Source organism: Pleurodeles waltl, chromosome 8 (assembly GCF_031143425.1).
Source record: "Pleurodeles waltl isolate 20211129_DDA chromosome 8, aPleWal1.hap1.20221129, whole genome shotgun sequence".
NCBI classification, from domain to species: Eukaryota; Metazoa; Chordata; class Amphibia; order Caudata; family Salamandridae; genus Pleurodeles; species Pleurodeles waltl.
In genome coordinates this window covers 156852936-156872237 of record NC_090447.1, presented here as the reverse complement: position 1 = coordinate 156872237, position 19302 = coordinate 156852936, and the positions used below count along the sequence as shown (strand labels likewise).

The following is a 19302-nucleotide window of genomic DNA, read 5'->3' as shown; positions in this document are numbered from 1 at the left end:
GAGAGTGATGCTGGGGACACCACAATATGGTCCTTCATTGTCTGCCCTGTGTGACAATGAAGTGACAAATTTTGGGAATCTAAGAGAATAGTAATGTAGAAAATAGCAACTACCTCCTAACAATCTTTTCAGGATTGTGGAGAGAAAGGAACAATCTACAAGATGTCCTACAGAGAGTGGGAGTGGGAAAGGTTCCACTCACCGAAAACTTGGTAGCATCAACCCTCACTACAAAGTTGGCAAAGAGGATGGTGGGGAGGGCTGAGTGAGGCGAACATGGACAAAAAAGCGAAAGATGCTTCAGGTGAATACCGCTGATGCACTGGAACATTGGTTCCCAATCTTGGGGGTCCGCGACTGCTTAGAAAATGAAATAATATTAACAGATTAGGTCCCCAGCTTTCAGTCATGACTCAGTGGGAGGTCCCCGGATTTCAATAATGATTTAGTGGGGTCCCCGGGTTCCAGTAATGACAAAGTGGGGGTCCACATAAGTCAGAAGGCAGGGAACCACTGCACTGGACAATGAGAATCTCACTTCCTGCAGAAGACAGAAGAAGTTGCTGATGCTGATCCAGTGCAAGCACCGATACCCTGGAATAAATCCGATGACACAGATACTGTGAACTTTCTTTCATGGCACATGCAGCACAGGCCATGATTACTTCACTCCTTACACTACAAACATCAATGCATGTGTTCTGTTAACCCTCCTAAAATCGTCTTCCTCTGCTTCCAGCTTTCTGGGAAGTTTTCAGTTACTTTTATCAGTTCTTTTTGCTTTCACACTTCCAGATCTTCATGTTTATATTCGTGCTACAATCAGCTGTGTGTCCCATCATTCTTCTGTTCTCGAAAGGCTTTGAGGCAGAGTCAATGGCTGTGTCACTTATTTAGTGCATGTCTTCTACTACTGTGGTCCAGTAGCACTGCACACAATGGCACACAAACATGGAGACCAAGGGAAATGGGACAGGACGACCTGGGCATGAAAGGGATGGACTTTGTTTGTCAGGGCCAGGAACGTGCACCAAAAGCATCTCAACAACCTTGATAGAGCATCTCCACGAGCCAAGAAGCATCAAATATGCGTAGCTCATAGGGCACTTAAGTAATTTCCAATAGTGCTCTTAATGAACAGCCTTTGCGTGCATGCATGTGGGCAAGAGAAGGGTTAATGGGACTTTGACTAAGCGTAGATCAAGATGCTGTGCGTGAGGTTCAGAGATGCACGCCAATCACAGTTGAGGAAGTTGATGACTCGTATATATGGGCATGGAGGACATCGACCATTTAAAAAGTATTTTCACCATACATGTTTTGCTAATGAGTAAGGCAAGCTTTGGTCATCAAGACGTTATGTTGATTCACAGTGAATAGTGGTGATCGAGAGTATGGAAACAAAAAGGCCTTGATGGGCATTCAAGGTGATGATAAATGTTTTAGATGGTTAACAGCAGAGAGATGCAAAGTGAAGGAATCAGTGCAGAGTAGGATAAGCCCCTGTTGCGCAATTTTTCAAAGTGTGGTATCTCATTTCTGAGCTGAGTCTTGTAGTGAAGGAATATATGACCATAGACCAAGACACTTGGAACCTAATGTGGACAGTACATAGTATTTAAAGGAGATCCAGCCAGCAACCAGCACCAATGTGGAAATAGCATCCCATGAGTGGCGATGAAGTAATTCTGCTGCAAGGGTTGAAATAACCTGTAGTGTTCACAAGGGGCACTTGGGTACGGAGACAAAAATTCTAGTAATGCACATGGGAGTGTAGCAGTGAACCTGGTTAAGGAATCTTAAGGGAGGGGAAGATGAGACCGAACAGTCCAAGGAGATGAAAGGAGGATCAGACTACAGAATTGACCTGTGGTACCAAGGTAAGACCAACTTCCAAGGTGACAGAAAGAATCCTTACAGATATTCAAGATATGGAACTCCTAATGAAGAGAACACATTGTACATTACTAATGCCAAGATTTCGGTCTTGCTGGTGTGTAGCTTTAAGAGATTCCTTGGCATTCATTTACACAGGAGAAGGATTCATTCACAAGATTACTGTTAGTAAGTGAGTGAAAACATTGGCTTACACTTTGTCAATTCTCTGTGTATGAAGGCTCAAACCACCCTTGGTTTGAAAACTGATGTTTTCTGTCTATTTGGCGATTAAATAGACTGAACACTATGCTTCCACACAAAAAAAACCTCTAAAGACGGTACAGGTTATGATCCTGTAGACGCAAATTAACAGAATGAGATTTCGTCACTGAGATTCTAATGTGTTTCTGGCTCCTGAAGGCTGCTTCGAAGGGGGTTCAAAGTCATTCTCCTTCGTTCCTTTCTGTATAGTAGGCTCTGGAAAGCAGAGGTCATGTTTAAAGACTACTGTGGCCATTCAAGTACCTTCTTTAGTTTGTCTTTTTTTTAAATAACAGCCATAACTGCTTTTACCTTGGTTTAAATCTTTTCTAATGATGTGGATAAACCATTAGGTGTGGTGGAATGGTGCCTTTTACACGGTTAGTCTGCACCTATGAGGCCATCAATATTTCCATCGTCTCAGTTCATTGACCGAACGACCTTGAAATGCAATGTTTACTTCTTATTGGGACCTTGCGGTACTAGTCATCCACTTGCTTAGCGGCTCTAGTACGCCTATCCAAATGTGTGCGAAAAAACATAATTTATTGGAGGAAAGAGGCTTGCATCACATGATTTTATCCTCTTTAAATTAAGTTCAGATTTTGGCACCACAGGGATATATAATTAAAGCAGTAAAGCCACTAGAATGGTTGATGTCTTCATAGATCAATTATGATATCTCTCACAGGTGCCCATTTTTATGGGCGAGCGCAAAGCGCTCCGTCCATTCTGTAATCTCTCTTTGGGCTTCAAACCACACCCATGTCACGTCATTCACTTACATTGGTTAACGGGCTTGCCTTTTAAAATCCGCTTGCTTTCATTTGTGAAAGGCATACATACGTCATGCCTTTTCCGGTGTTTTGCCCACCTACACAGCACCGGTAAACTACTAAAAACATACGAGGTTCGATGTTTTCAGCCTGGGGTCCGGACTACTTTATCTGTTTATTTTCCACGCAGCGTGATCACGCTGCATTTTACATAGGACGATCGCACTGCGTTTTTTTTCTCTTTACAAGGCTAATAGCTCTAACTCGAGCAAATGCGAGACCCGTTGCATTGAAAATGCTTGTTAGGTCTTGCTTGACAGCGCAGCTGTCTGCGAGACCTATTAGTTACTAGTTTTTTGTTTTTTTTTAAATACAGAGTAGGATTTGGCTCTGTCCATTATAGAAGTACTTCTCTCTGACCTCATGCTATTGCCCTTTTGTGTTATCATTCTAGTGCCTAAGAAGTGCTTGCATTGCATTGTATGTGCGCTGTTTTAAATCTCCAAAGGACAATGAATTGTCACACATTAAATTATTCATTTCACAAATGTACTGTGCACCAAAAACAAACATTTTGTTTTGTTTTCCACAGCAGCAGAGGTTTTAGTTTTAGGGGGGAAATGCAAGCCAGACGTATTTGTTATGTCAATGTTTGTCATACTTGGGGTTGAGGTTGTAATTACCAAGTGGCCACGACAAACACATGTCCCGCCTTTGGAGAACTCTAAAGCACAACAAATAAGTTCACCTTTCAGGGCTCGTGGAGGAAACCATTTCACAAACATTTACTTTGGTGCATTTTAGTGGACAACGGAGAGAGCAGTCGACGCTATTGACTAAAAAGAATAAACTGCCATCTTTTAGGAGGGGAAATTGTTTACATGCGAGGAACAAATGCATACTAACAGGCTGCTTGGCCTTTTTTAATTAGACTTCAGACAGAAAGACAGCATTATTTCAACCAAGAGAAATAATGACTCGCCTTGTGTGCGGGGGCTGCTAATGGGTCTTTGGTGTCCAGGAGAGAAGAATTAATGCCAAATACTCAAAATAATGACTTACCACAGTAATGAGCCTCATTTTCATTCACTGTGTGTACTATTACCATGTGTGTTTATCCCCACAGCCGGCATCGATCAGTTCCTATTGAGCCTAGGCTGGACAACCCTTCGAGAGGTCCTACAAAATGGCAGCAAAGGTATACTAGATCACAGTCTTCATAACTGCATGCGCCCTCTTGGTGTTCTGCGTTACACAAGGCGAGCACCGACATGCATGGTCCAGAAGGGGCTAAAATCAGTTAAATATTGGCTATATGCAGCCAGTGGTAAAGTAAACATTAGCAATACTCAGTTTATAAGTGCTGAGGGGCGAGTAGAGAACCCGCTTCAAAAGTCTTCAGTGATGACCTACAGAATCTGAAGAGTGCATTGCAAGAACAAAAGTGGAACATCACAGCCAACATGGATGGGGATTCTCACTCTGGCATTCCCCCCACACAGACATAATGAAACCACACCAATGTTCTGTAGAACTGATATTGTTTACATTCATATTTTTTTTTTTTCAACATTCATGCTTGGGGGTCTCCACTTTACAAGTGTAAATGTTTTCATGAATGGGTCAATGCTCACCCAATTGGACGTTGACATGGACTGCAACATCTTTAGCAGAGTTGTGGTATATTTAATGTCATGAATGATACAAAACAAACACGTGTTTATTTGTAATAACTATGCAATAAAGCAACCCTTGTATCTGTGTCTAATGGGAAACATTTCTGGTCATCACAGGTATACATAGCATGCAATACAATAGGAATACAGTGGTTACCTGCTTTTTCTTTCAAGAAGGATAGCCACGTAGGAAGCAGGCAGTGCAGCCCCAAAACCAGGCGTCCAGAAGTAGAATTTTCCAAGTATTTTCCTGAAATAAGCAGAAAAGTCAACTTATTGAAGATACTGGCAAAAGTAAATGTCATCACGCACTGGGGGAGGAGATGGAGGGACAAAAGCTCCAGGGGTTCAACTGAAAGAAACTGGACAGGAAGTGGGAAACTGGAGAAGTTGTTACACATCTCAGAGCTCCCACAACAGCTCTAATGATTCGACAGTCCAAACTGGAAAGGTTAGAGGATGACAGCAGGCCAACAGGACTTTGCGCTGGGTGTTCCACCAAAGGGCAAGGAACATAACCTCACTTGGAATTTAAGTTCTTACCGACTCTACTCAACAAGCATTTGTGTGTGCAGCCATTTTGCTGTCTCCAAACTTTGCAAGCCTATGATTACTGGGTGACCCAGACCCAGACTGATGCCCTTCAGCAGCAGGCTTCTACACCCCAGCGTACGTGGGAAAGACTACTCCAGAAGGTACAGATTTCATGATCATTACTCACCAACAACAGTATATCAAATGTAGAGAACAAATTGTAGGAGGAGAGCCAAGTCCGTTCCCTAAGGCCTGGGTAACCAAAGGGCAGCTAAACAATCCTTGTGACATGTATTACCACCGCCCTTCAAAACCCAGGAACCAGGGACTACTCCAAACTCACCTAATTGTGAGGTATCACCGCTTTAGGTTTTAGTCTGCAGGGGATATCAAAGTCAAGCTCTTGTACGGTGATGTATGGCAGGATGTCTGGTTTCATCACTACATGTATCTCTCAGAATAGAGCTTAGAAGCAGTGTTATTAGGTAGTCATATGATACAACTGATGACAGTGTTGGGGCGTAGCTGGTTTTGACTGGCCACCTAATGGGTCTCAGTTACAATATCCTTTAAGAGACAATTCAGGTATGTATTAGAAGAAGGTTAAATATGGAACAGGTAAAAGATGAGCATGTCGGAGATCACCAGCAAAGACCACTCTGGGAAAATGAGAAGCAGCAGGCAATCTTCAGTAACACAGAAATTAATGTACAATGCTATGCTGGTATCATACAGGTAGCCATCTCTTCAGGAGCAGGTATTTAAGTTACTTATTGATATCCAGCACGAATTCCAGTTGTCCAAAACAGGATTTTAGAAATACTTGCAATTAAGGAACTACTTGATGATAATGTAGGGTGACATAAAATCCCTTATATGACATATATCAAAGCCAATCACATATTCCTAGAGTACGGAGATTTTATACAGTGTTATAGTATGTCCAGGTGATACCTTTATGGTCTCGGACACAGGGTCCCACGAGCCAGAGTGTAGGGTGTGTGGTAATATCACATTGCACTAATAAAGAAGGTATTAATTACAAGTATACAACACTATACTTAATCAATAAGGCCCTTTATAATTTATGTTGATCCAACAGACTATGCCATCGGGGCGCACCATGTAGGCAGATGATGCGCTTATGTTAATCTCTTGTCCTATCTTTAACTATTATTGTAAAAGATTCTACACCAAGTGGTGTCCTGCTCTGAGAGGATTTTGTGCTTGAGGACTTCGCCTGTGCTATCAAAAACAATATTAATGGCGCTATATGGTGTTGTTAAAGGCCCTGATTACAAGGTATAGACGATGTCAAGCCATGATGACCATGTCCTATAAGGCACAATCAGACACCAGATAACAAGGATTTTTTCCCTTATTTTCTATTCGCTACATTTATAAATTGCTCTCTAATGCTGTCATCCTACTCTTGTTATGCAGCGTTCATAAGTGATGCACTCTGCAGTGGTGGGGGAATTGTTGCCTTTCTCTTAAACGACTTTAGGAGTAACAGGAAAGAATGTTCTCTCTCCTGGGAGATACAAAGTGTGGACCTAGGTTACTTGGAGTTTTTAGGCGCTGCTGTAAGTGACCAACCAAGTGATTTTATGGCTTATCAGCTATAAATACATATTTTGACAGGCACTGATAAAGCCAATAGTTCTTGCTTTGGTACCTACTTGCTATGTCAATGATTTCTTAGCAATGCTGTATAGCATCCCTGAAGCTGTCCAGCATGGCTAAAGCAGAACACCAACAAAAAAAAAAAAAGACACTATGATGCTGCGGCCACACTTACCATACCTGCAGGCACTTTTTTCTTTTTATTTAGCAATCTGAGTTGGATCGGTAAGTTAAAAAAAAAATCTACATTTATTTTTGTTTTTTTGAAAGCAGCATGGTAGAAACAACATGGGCAACAATGGTGGGGGGAGGGGAGCAAGACAGAGGACCCGGGTAGGAGGAAGAAGCTCTGAGGGCGGGGAGAAGCTGAAGCAACATGGAGGGCCAGGGACGGGTGAAAGCAACAACAGTAAGGAGCTAATGCAACATGGAGGCTGGGGGGAGAAGTACACAAAAGGGGCGAGAGACAAAAATGTGGAGCACAGGATTAGGGAGAAAGCAACAGAGGAGAAGCACACATGGGGGAGCGCAACATAGGGAGGGCGTGAAATGCACCTGGTTGCGAGAGAGAGAGCAACACGGAGTACGGCGGAGGGGGGAAAGAGAAGTATACGAGGAAGCAGGCACGCAACACCCACTGGGCTAAGAGGGTTCTACCCCCGTCAGTTTACGTGGGTAGGGCTTGGGGGGGGGGGGGGGGGGGAGAGAAGCAAGACAGAGGACCTGGGTAGGAGGAGCAATCTCAGCAAATGTTCTGCTTGACCTGCTAATGTCTTTTACAGATTTAATGAAGCCTGCAGTCGTATTCTATTCTTTTGAATACTTTCCATGAATTTTGTGATGTGTTGTCAATGCTCAATTCCCTTTGTTCGGAGATAAAGATCAGTAACTTAGGAAATTTAAAGTGTCCAAAGTACAAGTGTAAAATCACAGCAGGGGCGAAACCTGATGTTGAGAGACACCTCATCATTTTCATGAAAACAACTGGGGTGCCCTGCAATACCATTTTGCAACAAAAGACAATTAAGAAGCTCCAAATAAAAGGTCAAAGCCAGTCAGTGCTATGGACAGCTAAATAATGTTTGGTTTCCAAATGAAAAGTATATGAAGTGAAAACAGTATATGTAAACAATATACTGCAGCAGTGGTTTGTTTTATTTGTTTAAATTGTGATGATGTCATTCATATTGCACAATGCAGAGCGGAAGCAGTAGTTAATTCTCGCATAGGGTAAAAAGTAAAATGAAGTACTCTACTGATAGCTCTGTTTAATACAGCATACGCAACTTTATTCAGGTGGTTTTATATGTGCCAATATGTACCCTGTGCAAGCATTTTTAAAATGGTCTATTTTTGATTCTCAGCAGTGTATTGCTGCAATTCATCCTTCTCAAATTAATATACTAGATATCCCTGAGTTGACGATAGGTGCCATTTTCAGAATTGTAAAACTGCAAATTGTGCTGTGGCAAGTGCGCTGGAGAAAACAACATTGTTTGTTAAGTGAATAATGAAAGGTACACCCAAAGTTCAATGTTATAACAGGTATAGAATACAGCACCAAGTAGAAGTTAAAAGTACAAAAGCACGTCATGTAAGGCACTTTTATTCCAAAAATAAAATCAAAGCATAAAAACTCTTCCTAAATGATGCAGGGTTGCACCATGTGCTGTGAAGTACGACTGGTGGTCTTTCAAAATTAAAGGGTTTGTGTAGTAATATGATATGGTTTATTACAAAGCACCTTTGCTGATGTTTTGAAATCCAATTTAGAAATATTTTCAGCATTATTGTCAACACACAAGAAGCGCTATCTCCTGTTCTTTTTTAAGCCAAGCATCTGCAGCATCTACGCCTATGGCATTTGCTTCTCACCTGTGGCAGTGGCAAGTTTTGGCTTCCATATGTTTACCAATGATCTAGGACAATATTATACCAGACTGCATGTATGATCTTTTGCAGGTTACTGTCCTGATTTCTAGATATTTATCTCCATTGCCAGACACTGGGGAGCAACAGGACAGACAGGAGCAGATTTATCAAATATGCTATCAATTTGCTTTGTTCTGACCCCTGTGATAGCTGCAGGTCAAAACAGTCTTAAGTCCTTTGATCTCCATCAGCATGTTGAAGTTCTTCTGTCCTGATCGCAGGTGGTAGTCCCACGTACTTGCATGTTGCTCCTGTAGCCGGTGCAGGGGAGATCAGTCAAAGCCTGTGTCTTCAGCATGTGCGGCCTCCCTGGAATAGACGAGTGGAACTCTATGAGGCCCTTTTGCAGTTATCTGGCTTCTTCAGCATTCAGAGCCCACCTCTTGGCTGGTGCAATGTGCTCAGATGACAAGGCAGTTGCAAACTATCAACAGGCAGGTGGATCCTATGGCAACATAGTTACAGCCCACCTCTGGGCAAGTGTAGATGGGTGTCAAAGGCAAGGCAATTGCAGCCAGTCGGATCTGTCATGCTTGGAGTGGCTTTTCCCCAATATCTTACCTTCCATCCTCCTGTTTTTACTGACTTTGTTTTGCTGGTCTTGGGACTCTGCACACTGAACCATTGCTAACCAGTGCTAAGATGTTTGAGCTCTGTCCTTTAATTACTGTAAAAGTGGCTTACACCCAGTTGGCATACTTAATTTACTGGTAAGTCCCTAGTAAAGTGGTACTGCATGTACCCAGAGCCTGTAAATTACATGCTTCTAGTGGGCCTGTAGAACTAATTGTGCCACCCACTTAAGTAGGCATTTTCAAGCTATGTCTCAGGTTTGCCACTGCAGTATGTGTGCGCAGTTTTAAACTGCCATTTCAACCTGGCAAAACAAACCCTTATTCTGGCCTAAACCCTCCTTTTTAATACATATAACTCACCCTTAGAGTAGGCCACAAACAGCAAATAGGGCAGGGTGCAATGTATTTGAAAAGTGGGACACGTACCTTCACCTTTTACATGTCCTGGTAGTGAAAGACTCTTAAATGTGTTTTTCATTACTGCAAGGCCTACCTTTCCCATAGGATAACAATGAGTTAGCTTAGTACATTTAACAAATTATAACTTTCAATTGGGAGCAAGTAGGAATTTCAAGTCTGGCGTCTTAAGAATTGTAATTTAAAACCATCTTTAATGGTAAAGTTGGACTTTAATTCACAAGTCTGAAAAATGTACTTTTAGAGAGTTGGCATTTTCTTGTCCTAACCATTTGGTGCCAGCAGCCTGTTTCTGGGGCATATGACTTTCCATGAATGGTGTAGCTGGCAGTGTGTTGGCACAATGGGGCATCTCTCCCTTGATGAGATGGAGAATCTGTAACCTACCACACTTACACATCACAAAGGCCCCGCCTGAGCACTCACAAAGGGTTTTGTGTCCCTACACAAGCAGAGGCCAAGGCAGGAATCTCCAGACACCGCTTGGGGTGGAAACCTCCAGAACCATCTGTTACTTTAAAACTGGCATCAGGTATAAATATTGAACCCTCAGACCTAACCCTTCAGTACACGTCTTGACCTGTGGAAGACTAAAAAGGACTGCTGCACTGCTCTGCTGCAAGAAGGATTGCTACTCTGCTGCCCTGCTGACCCTGCTGTCCCTGCTGCCCTACTACCCGAGTGAAAAGGACTGCACCTGCATCTTGAACCCAGGACCACCATTGTGACTCCAAGGGCTAGTTGTCTGGCCACCTGATCAGAGCTTCAGGTTCCAACCACCTTGAACCCAGCACCTGGACTCTGTTTGCTGTGAGCCATGCCCCTCAAGTGGTGCCATCCCGGTGCTAGACCCTTGGAAGTGGGCCAATAAAGGCTCTGTATTCTCAGTTGTGGTCCTGTGAGCAGACCCAACGTGGCGCAGCGCATCTCCTTGCAGCCGCATCGGAACCCCCACTGCAGGTCGCATCCCTGATGCATGAACACGCATTGCAGCCTGACGCTTCCCCACAACCGCCACTGCACAACGCATCCTGGATGCAGGCCTTCACACTGCAAGCCCCTCATCAAAGGTATTATCAGTTGTAACACAGGACTCTGCATTGCAAACCCACAGCTTCCTCTGAACCGCTGCTGTGCAATGCATACCTGATGTGGGATCTCGCAACACTCCGCAACCAGGATTTGAGGTACTTTGTACGGCAGGCATAGCTTGGCCCCTGTACTCGCAACCCTTGCTCCATCGTGGTCGACCTGAACTTGTGACTTTGTCCCGGTCTGCCACGACCAGATAACCACAGTCAGTGCTTTGTGCTTTTAGCCACTATTTTCACTTTATTACCATTTGAAATACTGCATAACTTCTTTACACATTGCCTCTAAACTAAGCCGGACTACTTTGTGCCAAGCTACCAGGGGGTTAAGCACAGGTTAATTTGGGGTTTTGCTTGTGACTTTGCCCTGAAAGGAATGGTGGTCACTGCTTGAGTAGGGTTCCACCCCCGCAATAGCCTAAGTTCCTCCACCCCTCCACCTAGCCAGTACAAGCATGTCCCTTGTCATGGTTATTGCAGCCTATCTCCAGGCCAGTGCAGACTGATGTATGTTCCTGGCAGTTGCAACCTTCCTAGGCCTAACAGCTTTGAACTAGTGGCATAGCAGCTTCTCATGCCACCGGTGATACTTTCAAATTGTGACCCTCAGCAGCTGTGGAAATGGAAGCTTCAGTAGTCTTTTGGTACGGTTCTCTATGGGAATGAAAGAGCCGGACCAGGAGACCAACTGCAGAAAGGGTCACTCCTAGCTTTGAATTTCAGGCAGTTCACTTTCTCTGGGTGTTCCTCAGGCCAAGAACATACTGGGCTTCTTCTGCTGGACAGTTGCCCCACTCTTCAGGGCCAGAGATATTCCTTTCCCTTCTCAGGAGGCAGGCAGGCTTTGAGGCACTAGGCAGACTCTCAGCACCTCCAGCAGAAAGTGCAGACTTCAGGTAGTATTCCGGAGCTCTGGTAGACTGGCTGTCAGGAAGACACAAGCTCTGGTCACACAGCAGTCCTCTGGGTACTCTGCAGTGCTATCCCTTCCTTCATCATGAACTTGGAACTGGAACAAGTTGGGGTGGTTTGGTTTCCACTTGTATACACATCTTCCAGACATGAGATGTCGATCCACCGACTCAACCTTCAGAATGGAGTGAACTTGATTCTCTTTGAAGGTGTCATTCTATTGCTGCTCTCTAGACACAGCATTTGTGTAAAGTGATGCTTCTCAAAGCAGGTGGCAATGCGGCTGTCTCCAAGCAAAAGACCCCACATGAACACAGTGACCTGTGAGGTCCACCCCTGACAAGTAGTCAGGGGCAGCCAAAAAGGCAGGCCTGACTTAGAGACTTCTCCATCTTGCACAACAAAACATTCAGTCCTGCCTTTCAATCCTACCATCAAAGAAATGGCAGTGCTTAAGAAGATCTAATCAGCAGTCCTTGGTTTACATAGTATAGGTAACCCTTTCTCCACCTACCTCACTTAAGTGTCTAGATGTCCATCCTTCAGGCATAGGAATGCAGGCTGTTCACTTCCACTGTCTGGGGAAGCTGTCTTCGCCTTCCATCTTTGTCATGTCAAACAATAGGGATTCAAAATGGAACCCCTTGGCTTTTTTACTCAGAGAGACAAGACACACACACACACACACACACACACACACACAAACCTACCCCACCTACTGCTGTGTATGTACCATATGCTCACTCTACACACTTACTCGCAATGCATAATGGATGTCAGTGCAAGTTTCTGAATCTCACATAAAAGTGGAACTTTACTTCAGAGTAGACAGTAGACCACAATCCCCTGACATAGATATAAACGTCTAGTTATACTATAAGTTACAAAACCCATTTTACAGTCACCACTGCCTTCTGTACTAAACCCATGAAAACATGCATGAAAATTTCAGAAATAAGTTGTAGTAGTAATTCTTCATGCTTAGTTGCTAAATATTTTCATGAATGCTGTTACTTTTGAACATTATTCTGCTGCTAGTATTCAAAGTTATTGTACACGTTTCAGTATTGATTCTTTTCTGTCATGGATGCTAGGGGTAGTGAAAATGCCATCACATACACTTTAATCACTGACAGTTTTATTTGGTTGACCCCTTCATTCAACCCTAGCTTCTAAACATCCTCCTTACTACTCACTGTATAGTTAGAGGAAAATGTTGCTTAGAGCAACATTTCTTTTATTTTCATACCTCTGCCTCCATGACCGAGAAGAACATGGGGACACAAGGCATTGGCAGGGGCACCAAATGTTGAGCTTGATCTAGCAGCTGCTGAAACTGGTTACCGCTAATTATGGCTTGTCTGTACTGTGGGCACACCATGGACAATCACTCTCTGTGCCCCATTTCTGTGCTTCATGTGTTATTAGTGCTACCATGTTTTTAAACTTGGGTGGAACTTCAGGCTGCGGGAGTTCCCAATTATTTAAAAATTGTGGATATTAATTGGAAGCAGGAACTCCAGGTCTCCATGTAACACCATGGTTGGAAGCAGAGCTGACCCTTGCTTCAATAAGGTCCTGGACGGACGGAAAGAAATATTCTGCCTTTGCTACTGCTGGTCAGTCCCTGGCTAGCTACATCAAGGCAGTGACTTGCCTCCTAACATACTTCGCTGCACCTCCCTTAGCTCAACTGGATCACCCACATCTTTGCTCTATCTGTCTGGTTCCAAGTTGCTTGATGGGGAGGAGAGGGGGTATTGATGTGTGGCTGCAGGGGGTGAGAGGTAGATGGGAGGGCAAGGTAGGGAGCTCATAAGGTGCTAAAAACAGCAAATGCAGCATGTTTCAAAACAATTAGAAGCACTTTAATCGAAATCACTTGAACCATGGTAGAGGAGTGTTGCTGTTTGCAGGACCTTTATCCAGACAGTTCTTTTCAACCTTCTGAAGATTGGTCCCATGGGCCTGGCCCAGTACGCCCATGTCAATAGCCAGCTCTGGATGGAAGCTCCAACATTCTATGTGCTATATAGCCTGGACATGGTGTACCCTTCCCCCAGATAGGAAAGGAGTTCTCCTGTTGTGCAAATAATTTAAACATATTGTGTACTCGATATGCAGTTGCAACAGAATAATAATTACAGAGATGCTCCAATAGATGTTCTATCAATATTCCTAAACATACTTTGGGAGGAGGATGCCCAAATATAACCTAAACATTTCTGAGGTGTAATAGATTGAGACGGGGCAATTTAAGTGTGCTTAAAAATGTACCACTGGCCACTGTGCAAAAACATCTCCACAAGGTATGCAGTTTACAACAAAAGACATGAAGGGAGCCCCACACACGTAATTTTACCTCAGGTTTTCACAATGCCTCTGACACCAGTGGTAATGTCCCCCTCTGATGTTTGAGTGTAGTTGCACCCCTGTCAGGGAGATAGCTGGAAAGAACAAGCACTGTCAATGAGTGCTTAGTCAAAAAGAAAAAAGGAAAACAGTAATGCTCGTAAAGTAAGCCTTGGAAGGACACAAGTAATAAGGCCTTGTTCCGGGGAGGGACAAATACAAGACAAGGAAGTAAAGCACAGACAAGCTAATGAATAAAAAGCAAGGAAATGAAAGTGACAATAAACCCAACCAATGGTAAGCAATAGGCAGCCTCTAAGCCCACTGTAAGCTGACAATAGGTTATTTTTCGCAAAGAGGCAGCTTGTGCCTGACTGCCAGGTAAGACCTAAAGAAGAGTATTTAGTTCTGGGGGAAAACAGCTTTTTATCTGTTTCCTATATACATAATTCCCATAATCACAGGAAAAAGGGTCCTACAATGTGGTGAATTTGCTCCAGTAGTGGGCACCAAGACATATTTTTCATCATTGGACTTTCATGTGGAGCGCAGGGCAAAGGCAGAAAACAGAGAGAGGAGAAAAGGAAAGTTAACAAAATAATGATAAAAGGAGAGAGCAGAGATAAAAAAAAGCATCTGTAAGTGCTAGATAAAGCGGCAGGAAGGAACTGTATGGTGAATAAATAAAGTATTTGTCTTTGCAAACCCTAGTATTCAGTAGCGTCAGTGGCAGCTTCCTTGAAAAAAACAAAAACCTTTGGGCGTCTTTACTATTTTTAATAAATGAGGCACTGGACTACTACCAAAAAGGTATGCTCACCAGATCTATCTCCTGCATACTGTGTGCAGGTAAAACCATGTTATGAATTTGTGAACAACTCTAATCAAATAATGACTTGAGACTATTGAGAAAGGAGTGCATGGAATGTGCATGGAATGCAGCATTCCACTGAAATTAAACTTGCAGTGGTCAAGTCCATCGGGTACAGAAGCAGCAGGTTCTGTAACAGTTTTCCTGGACATACTGTACATTCTTATGGCTGCGGGTCAGAAACAGTATTATAAATATAAGATTACTCTTTGGATGGGTGCCTATGCAGTGCTTTATACATACAGATTAAACATTCTTAACCGATTACGTTTAAGATCGTCTAATCTGTTCTGGAAACATTTAACACTCTTGTTTTTCCCAGTCAGTATTTATATGAGTGCAAAAAAAACTTTGGCTAAGTGAAGAGGTCTTGCTTCTTTAAAACATGCAACGGCAGAGTCAATAGATCTGACTTTTTGTTAGGGAACATTTTCAGTAATTTTGGACAACGTTTTGTGTGTTGCTCCCAGCTGGACTTGAAAAGCACAACCTTCATTTGAAACAACATCTCGGGCTACAACACATCGGTAGCTGGGAGTAGGCCCCCTCCCTAAATAGACTGCACTGGCAGAGGTAAACTGGACTCCTAAGAAATAGTGTCTGAAGTTTGCATTCTAAGAGGTGAATTTAAAAGGGATAAACATCAAAATATTCTATAGTAGATACTTTTGACAATGGGCCACTAATTTCAAAGTATCTGAAACAAAGCCTATTTTTATGCGAGTCTTTAATTTGGGAGATAAAAAAAAAATCTATAAATCCAACAACATTCTATAGTGACAGCAAAGCCAAACAAGTCAACATGCAAGGATGATTAATGAAGAGCCATAGCCAGCCCTGAAGACAAATAGGATGAATTTCATAAACAAGAAGTCCATAATCGAGCAATTAAAACATCATCATGTCAGTAAAGTAAATACATGAAAGAACACACACACTGACTGAATCACTCCTCACTCCTCATATCTGCAGTCTAGCACAAGCATTTGCAATGCAATGGGTCTCGCATTTGCTCGAGTTGGAGCTATTATCGCTGTAAACTCTTAACCGGACATTTCTTGCCACATAAATTGAAAAGGATAAATAAAACAGTTTTACATAAGCGAACTGATTCAAAGCGCCACGGCCGTCATGAGCATCAGCATGAAGAGACACACAAAAGGAAAAAGAAGTTCGCTCACAGTCAAACTTATCAGCAAAAGTGCAATTGTCCATGTAACAGGGGCGATGGCCAAGGCGGTAACAAAACCACCCCAAGAAGGGACAAACGTAAACAATTTACCAATGTCATCAAAGGATTTTTGAAGGGCAAGCCCACAAACTAGCGGTAGTGATGGGCGATAGGTGGAAGTGGTTAAAGCCCAGATTCATACCAACACGTCTGAAAAGCAGCGCTTGTGCGCGGCTATGCTCGACTTAAAAAGTACTACTCTAGCCCGTCACCAAAACCCAATGGGAACACAAACTATACACAAGAAATGCCATGGCCTCAATGGAGAGCCTGTTCAAGCAAATGAAAACTATGACAAAAAAATCAATGTAAGCCAACAGATCAAGTGTTCTGACCCAAGGCCCACTCTTTCTGTACTACTTATTATTGTACTTTTTTACGTACTGGTAAAAATGAAGTCTTTAAGCCGGCTAAAGCTCTTGGTCGCCAGACCTAAAACGGTTCTGATGTATTTTATGCCCACAAATTAGATAGCAAGGCTGATCGTTAAGCTGAAGCTACGATGCAACCAACATGCTGATGGCCCAATTTAGAAAAAAAACTGGAAATGTGTGTATTTAATCCTATGTGAAGAGTAAATTTACAAATTGCTGGTTTCTCAGAAAACTCGAGAATCGCAGCTTCTTAAAAACGATCAACTGAGTAACATTGTTTAAATGTGTAAATATTGAAGGTTCCTCTGAAGGCAAATAACACTTTTCCTAAACACCCCATCAAATTTTGTCAGTTCCCTTCTTATTTCAACCGTTAATAGATATTTACTCCTTGCCTAGGCAGAAGTTGATCACTGACTGTATCCAGGGAGGGAATGTGCCTCACAGAAGTGTGCGAGTACCCTCAAACCTGCATAATTGTGGGGGTTCACTTACTATTCAAGCCCTCCCTACCATAAACGCTTGTTTCTGCCACAGAGAAAAGTCTACTGAAATTTATAATTGCCAGATTTTCCTTGGGAGTAAACGTATTTGTGTATGTACATTGAACTTTGCCAGTACTAAAAGTGAAACTGTACTCAAATCAAGCTACTTGGACAAGGGGCTTTGTGACTCAAGCTCTTCATTTTCAATATCTGTTGCTTGGCTTTGCTGCACCGACATTGTAATAGCTGGTTCTACATATAGAAATCAACAGAAGAGAGAGCTATTCCATCTCATGTCACTAAACATGGATTTCAGGTCTGTTAGGTCAACGACAGTCACTGAAGTCAACCTGGACTACGGCTCCCAGAATGCATGTGTAACAAACCGGGCCGGACTCCCAGGTCTTCACTGACATTAAACCTCATGTTGCCTACCTCACTACATGCTTGTCACCAAGATGGACTCTATGTACGTCTCCATTTCAGCCATCATTTCTAAAGCTCTACAATGGCTGCCAAGTGCTACTGGGATTACACAGATGCATGAGAATAAATTAACTAAATTAACTGTAGCAAGCCCCACCAATCGGTGATCTCAAACTGGTTAAAAGCACTGTATTATGAAGACTTCAAGATTAAATACATTTCATTGCACCTAGGCTTAAAATGATTAAAATCTGTCAACTCACAGGCAGAAACAACATACAATCGGGTTTATTCAGTGTCGTAGGGAAAAACTGTGGAGTACACCCCTGTAACACCCCGAAAAAAATCTATCCAGACACTATCATCAAGCAAGTCTCTGGGTTGAACTCACTGCAGAGAATACAATAGGATCTGTTTTAAGGGAACGCTCGAACAGCCATGTCCCCTTTTAAACCTTGAAGCCTCGACATGCCGAACGCACTGGAATGCTTTAATTAAAAAACAAGAAGTACTTAACATATAAAATATAGTACATGATAATCTTCTTAAGTGAGTAATGCTGTGCAACAATGCCACATGCTGAGATGGTTATAAATTCCTCAAGACTAATTCTCTGGAAACTTTCAAGAAAGACACCCTTTGTGGTCCTGCTGCAGGAAGAAATACAAGCTGTTCCCTGCCAGGTTCTGAGCTCTTTAGAGGACTGTGTGTGCCAAGGTACCAACAATAAGAGTATCAACGATGGATACAAGTAGTAAGTATATTCATGAGCATCAGCCATGAGTACTACAGATGTACCTGCATGGTAGAAGGCTGCGACGAATCTAGGGGAGCCTCACAACAGGTGGGTGTGCTCCTTGAGTCACCACAGGCCAGCAGAAGAAAATAAACATCTTTATAACTGGATCAGCCACCCTGGGCACTAATCCCTGCTCTGCAAAGACTACTGGAATAAAAGGAAGCAACCATGGAGGGCCTGGGGACCACAGATAAACCAAGACCTGTCAGGAACTTGATCTATCTCAAAAGTGCAGGGTACTTGGAGTTTTTCCATTGCCAAAGAAGTGAGTAAAATCACTACCCTTGACCTCGTTCTTAGGGTCACGGTAGATAGGGACAGATGTACAAACCCGGGTTGAAACCACAAAAAAACAAAGTTATATAGAAAGGGCCAAAATAGTGTAAATACCAAACATCACACGGCACCCAGAAAAAACAGGTTGCTAACTCTGCAAGATTTCCTAGATTCAATTAACAAACTATACATGATATGTACTAAAGACCAACAATTTTAATAACAGCATTTGGCACTCACAAATTACCATCAAATGGAAGCAGGTGGCAACCAAGTATTGGCAGAGCCAAAAGGTCTGGCGCGGGCTGCCAGTCTTATGGCTTTGTCAATGCACATTTTGTTTGTGATTTTTAAAAAAAATCTTTATTGTTGGGTAAGCTGCCAGGCCCTCATCAATCTAAGAAAATAATACAACAATAATTACAAATATTTTTTGGTCTCAGAAAGCACATTGCTAATGTGGTCCCTGGCTTTGAAAGACCTGCATTGTGTGTGGCTGTGCACTATGTGAAAGAGCAGAATGCTGTCACTCGCAGAGAAGTTTACCAATGGCTAAAGTGGGCTAGCCCACTGCCCATGCTGTATGCTGTTGTGGGTGGAATTAAAACGTGAATGCCACAATAACACAGTAATGGATGGAGAAGGCCAACTGAAAGCCAATAAGTATATTATACATATAATTTTAGAAAAAATCAACTTGGCTAACAACAGACTTAAACAAGCACTGGCAAAGCCAATAAGTCTGGAGCTGTCCACAAGCCTTTTAACACTACTTCTTTTGCTTTCTCACTGTTACTGCAAAACTTTATT

The 19302-nt window shown here is 42.8% G+C and overlaps 1 protein-coding gene across 1 annotated transcript in view; it reads right to left on the bottom strand.

Annotated features, from left to right (window-relative positions):
* TMEM135 (transmembrane protein 135) overlaps positions 1-19302 on the bottom strand; it is a 943226-nt gene that overhangs the window by 821441 nt on the left and 102483 nt on the right. Inside the window, exon 3 of the mRNA XM_069203998.1 lies at positions 4749-4841. Coding sequence (XP_069060099.1) covers positions 4749-4841 — 93 coding nt within the window. The remainder of the gene's footprint in view (positions 1-4748; positions 4842-19302) is intronic.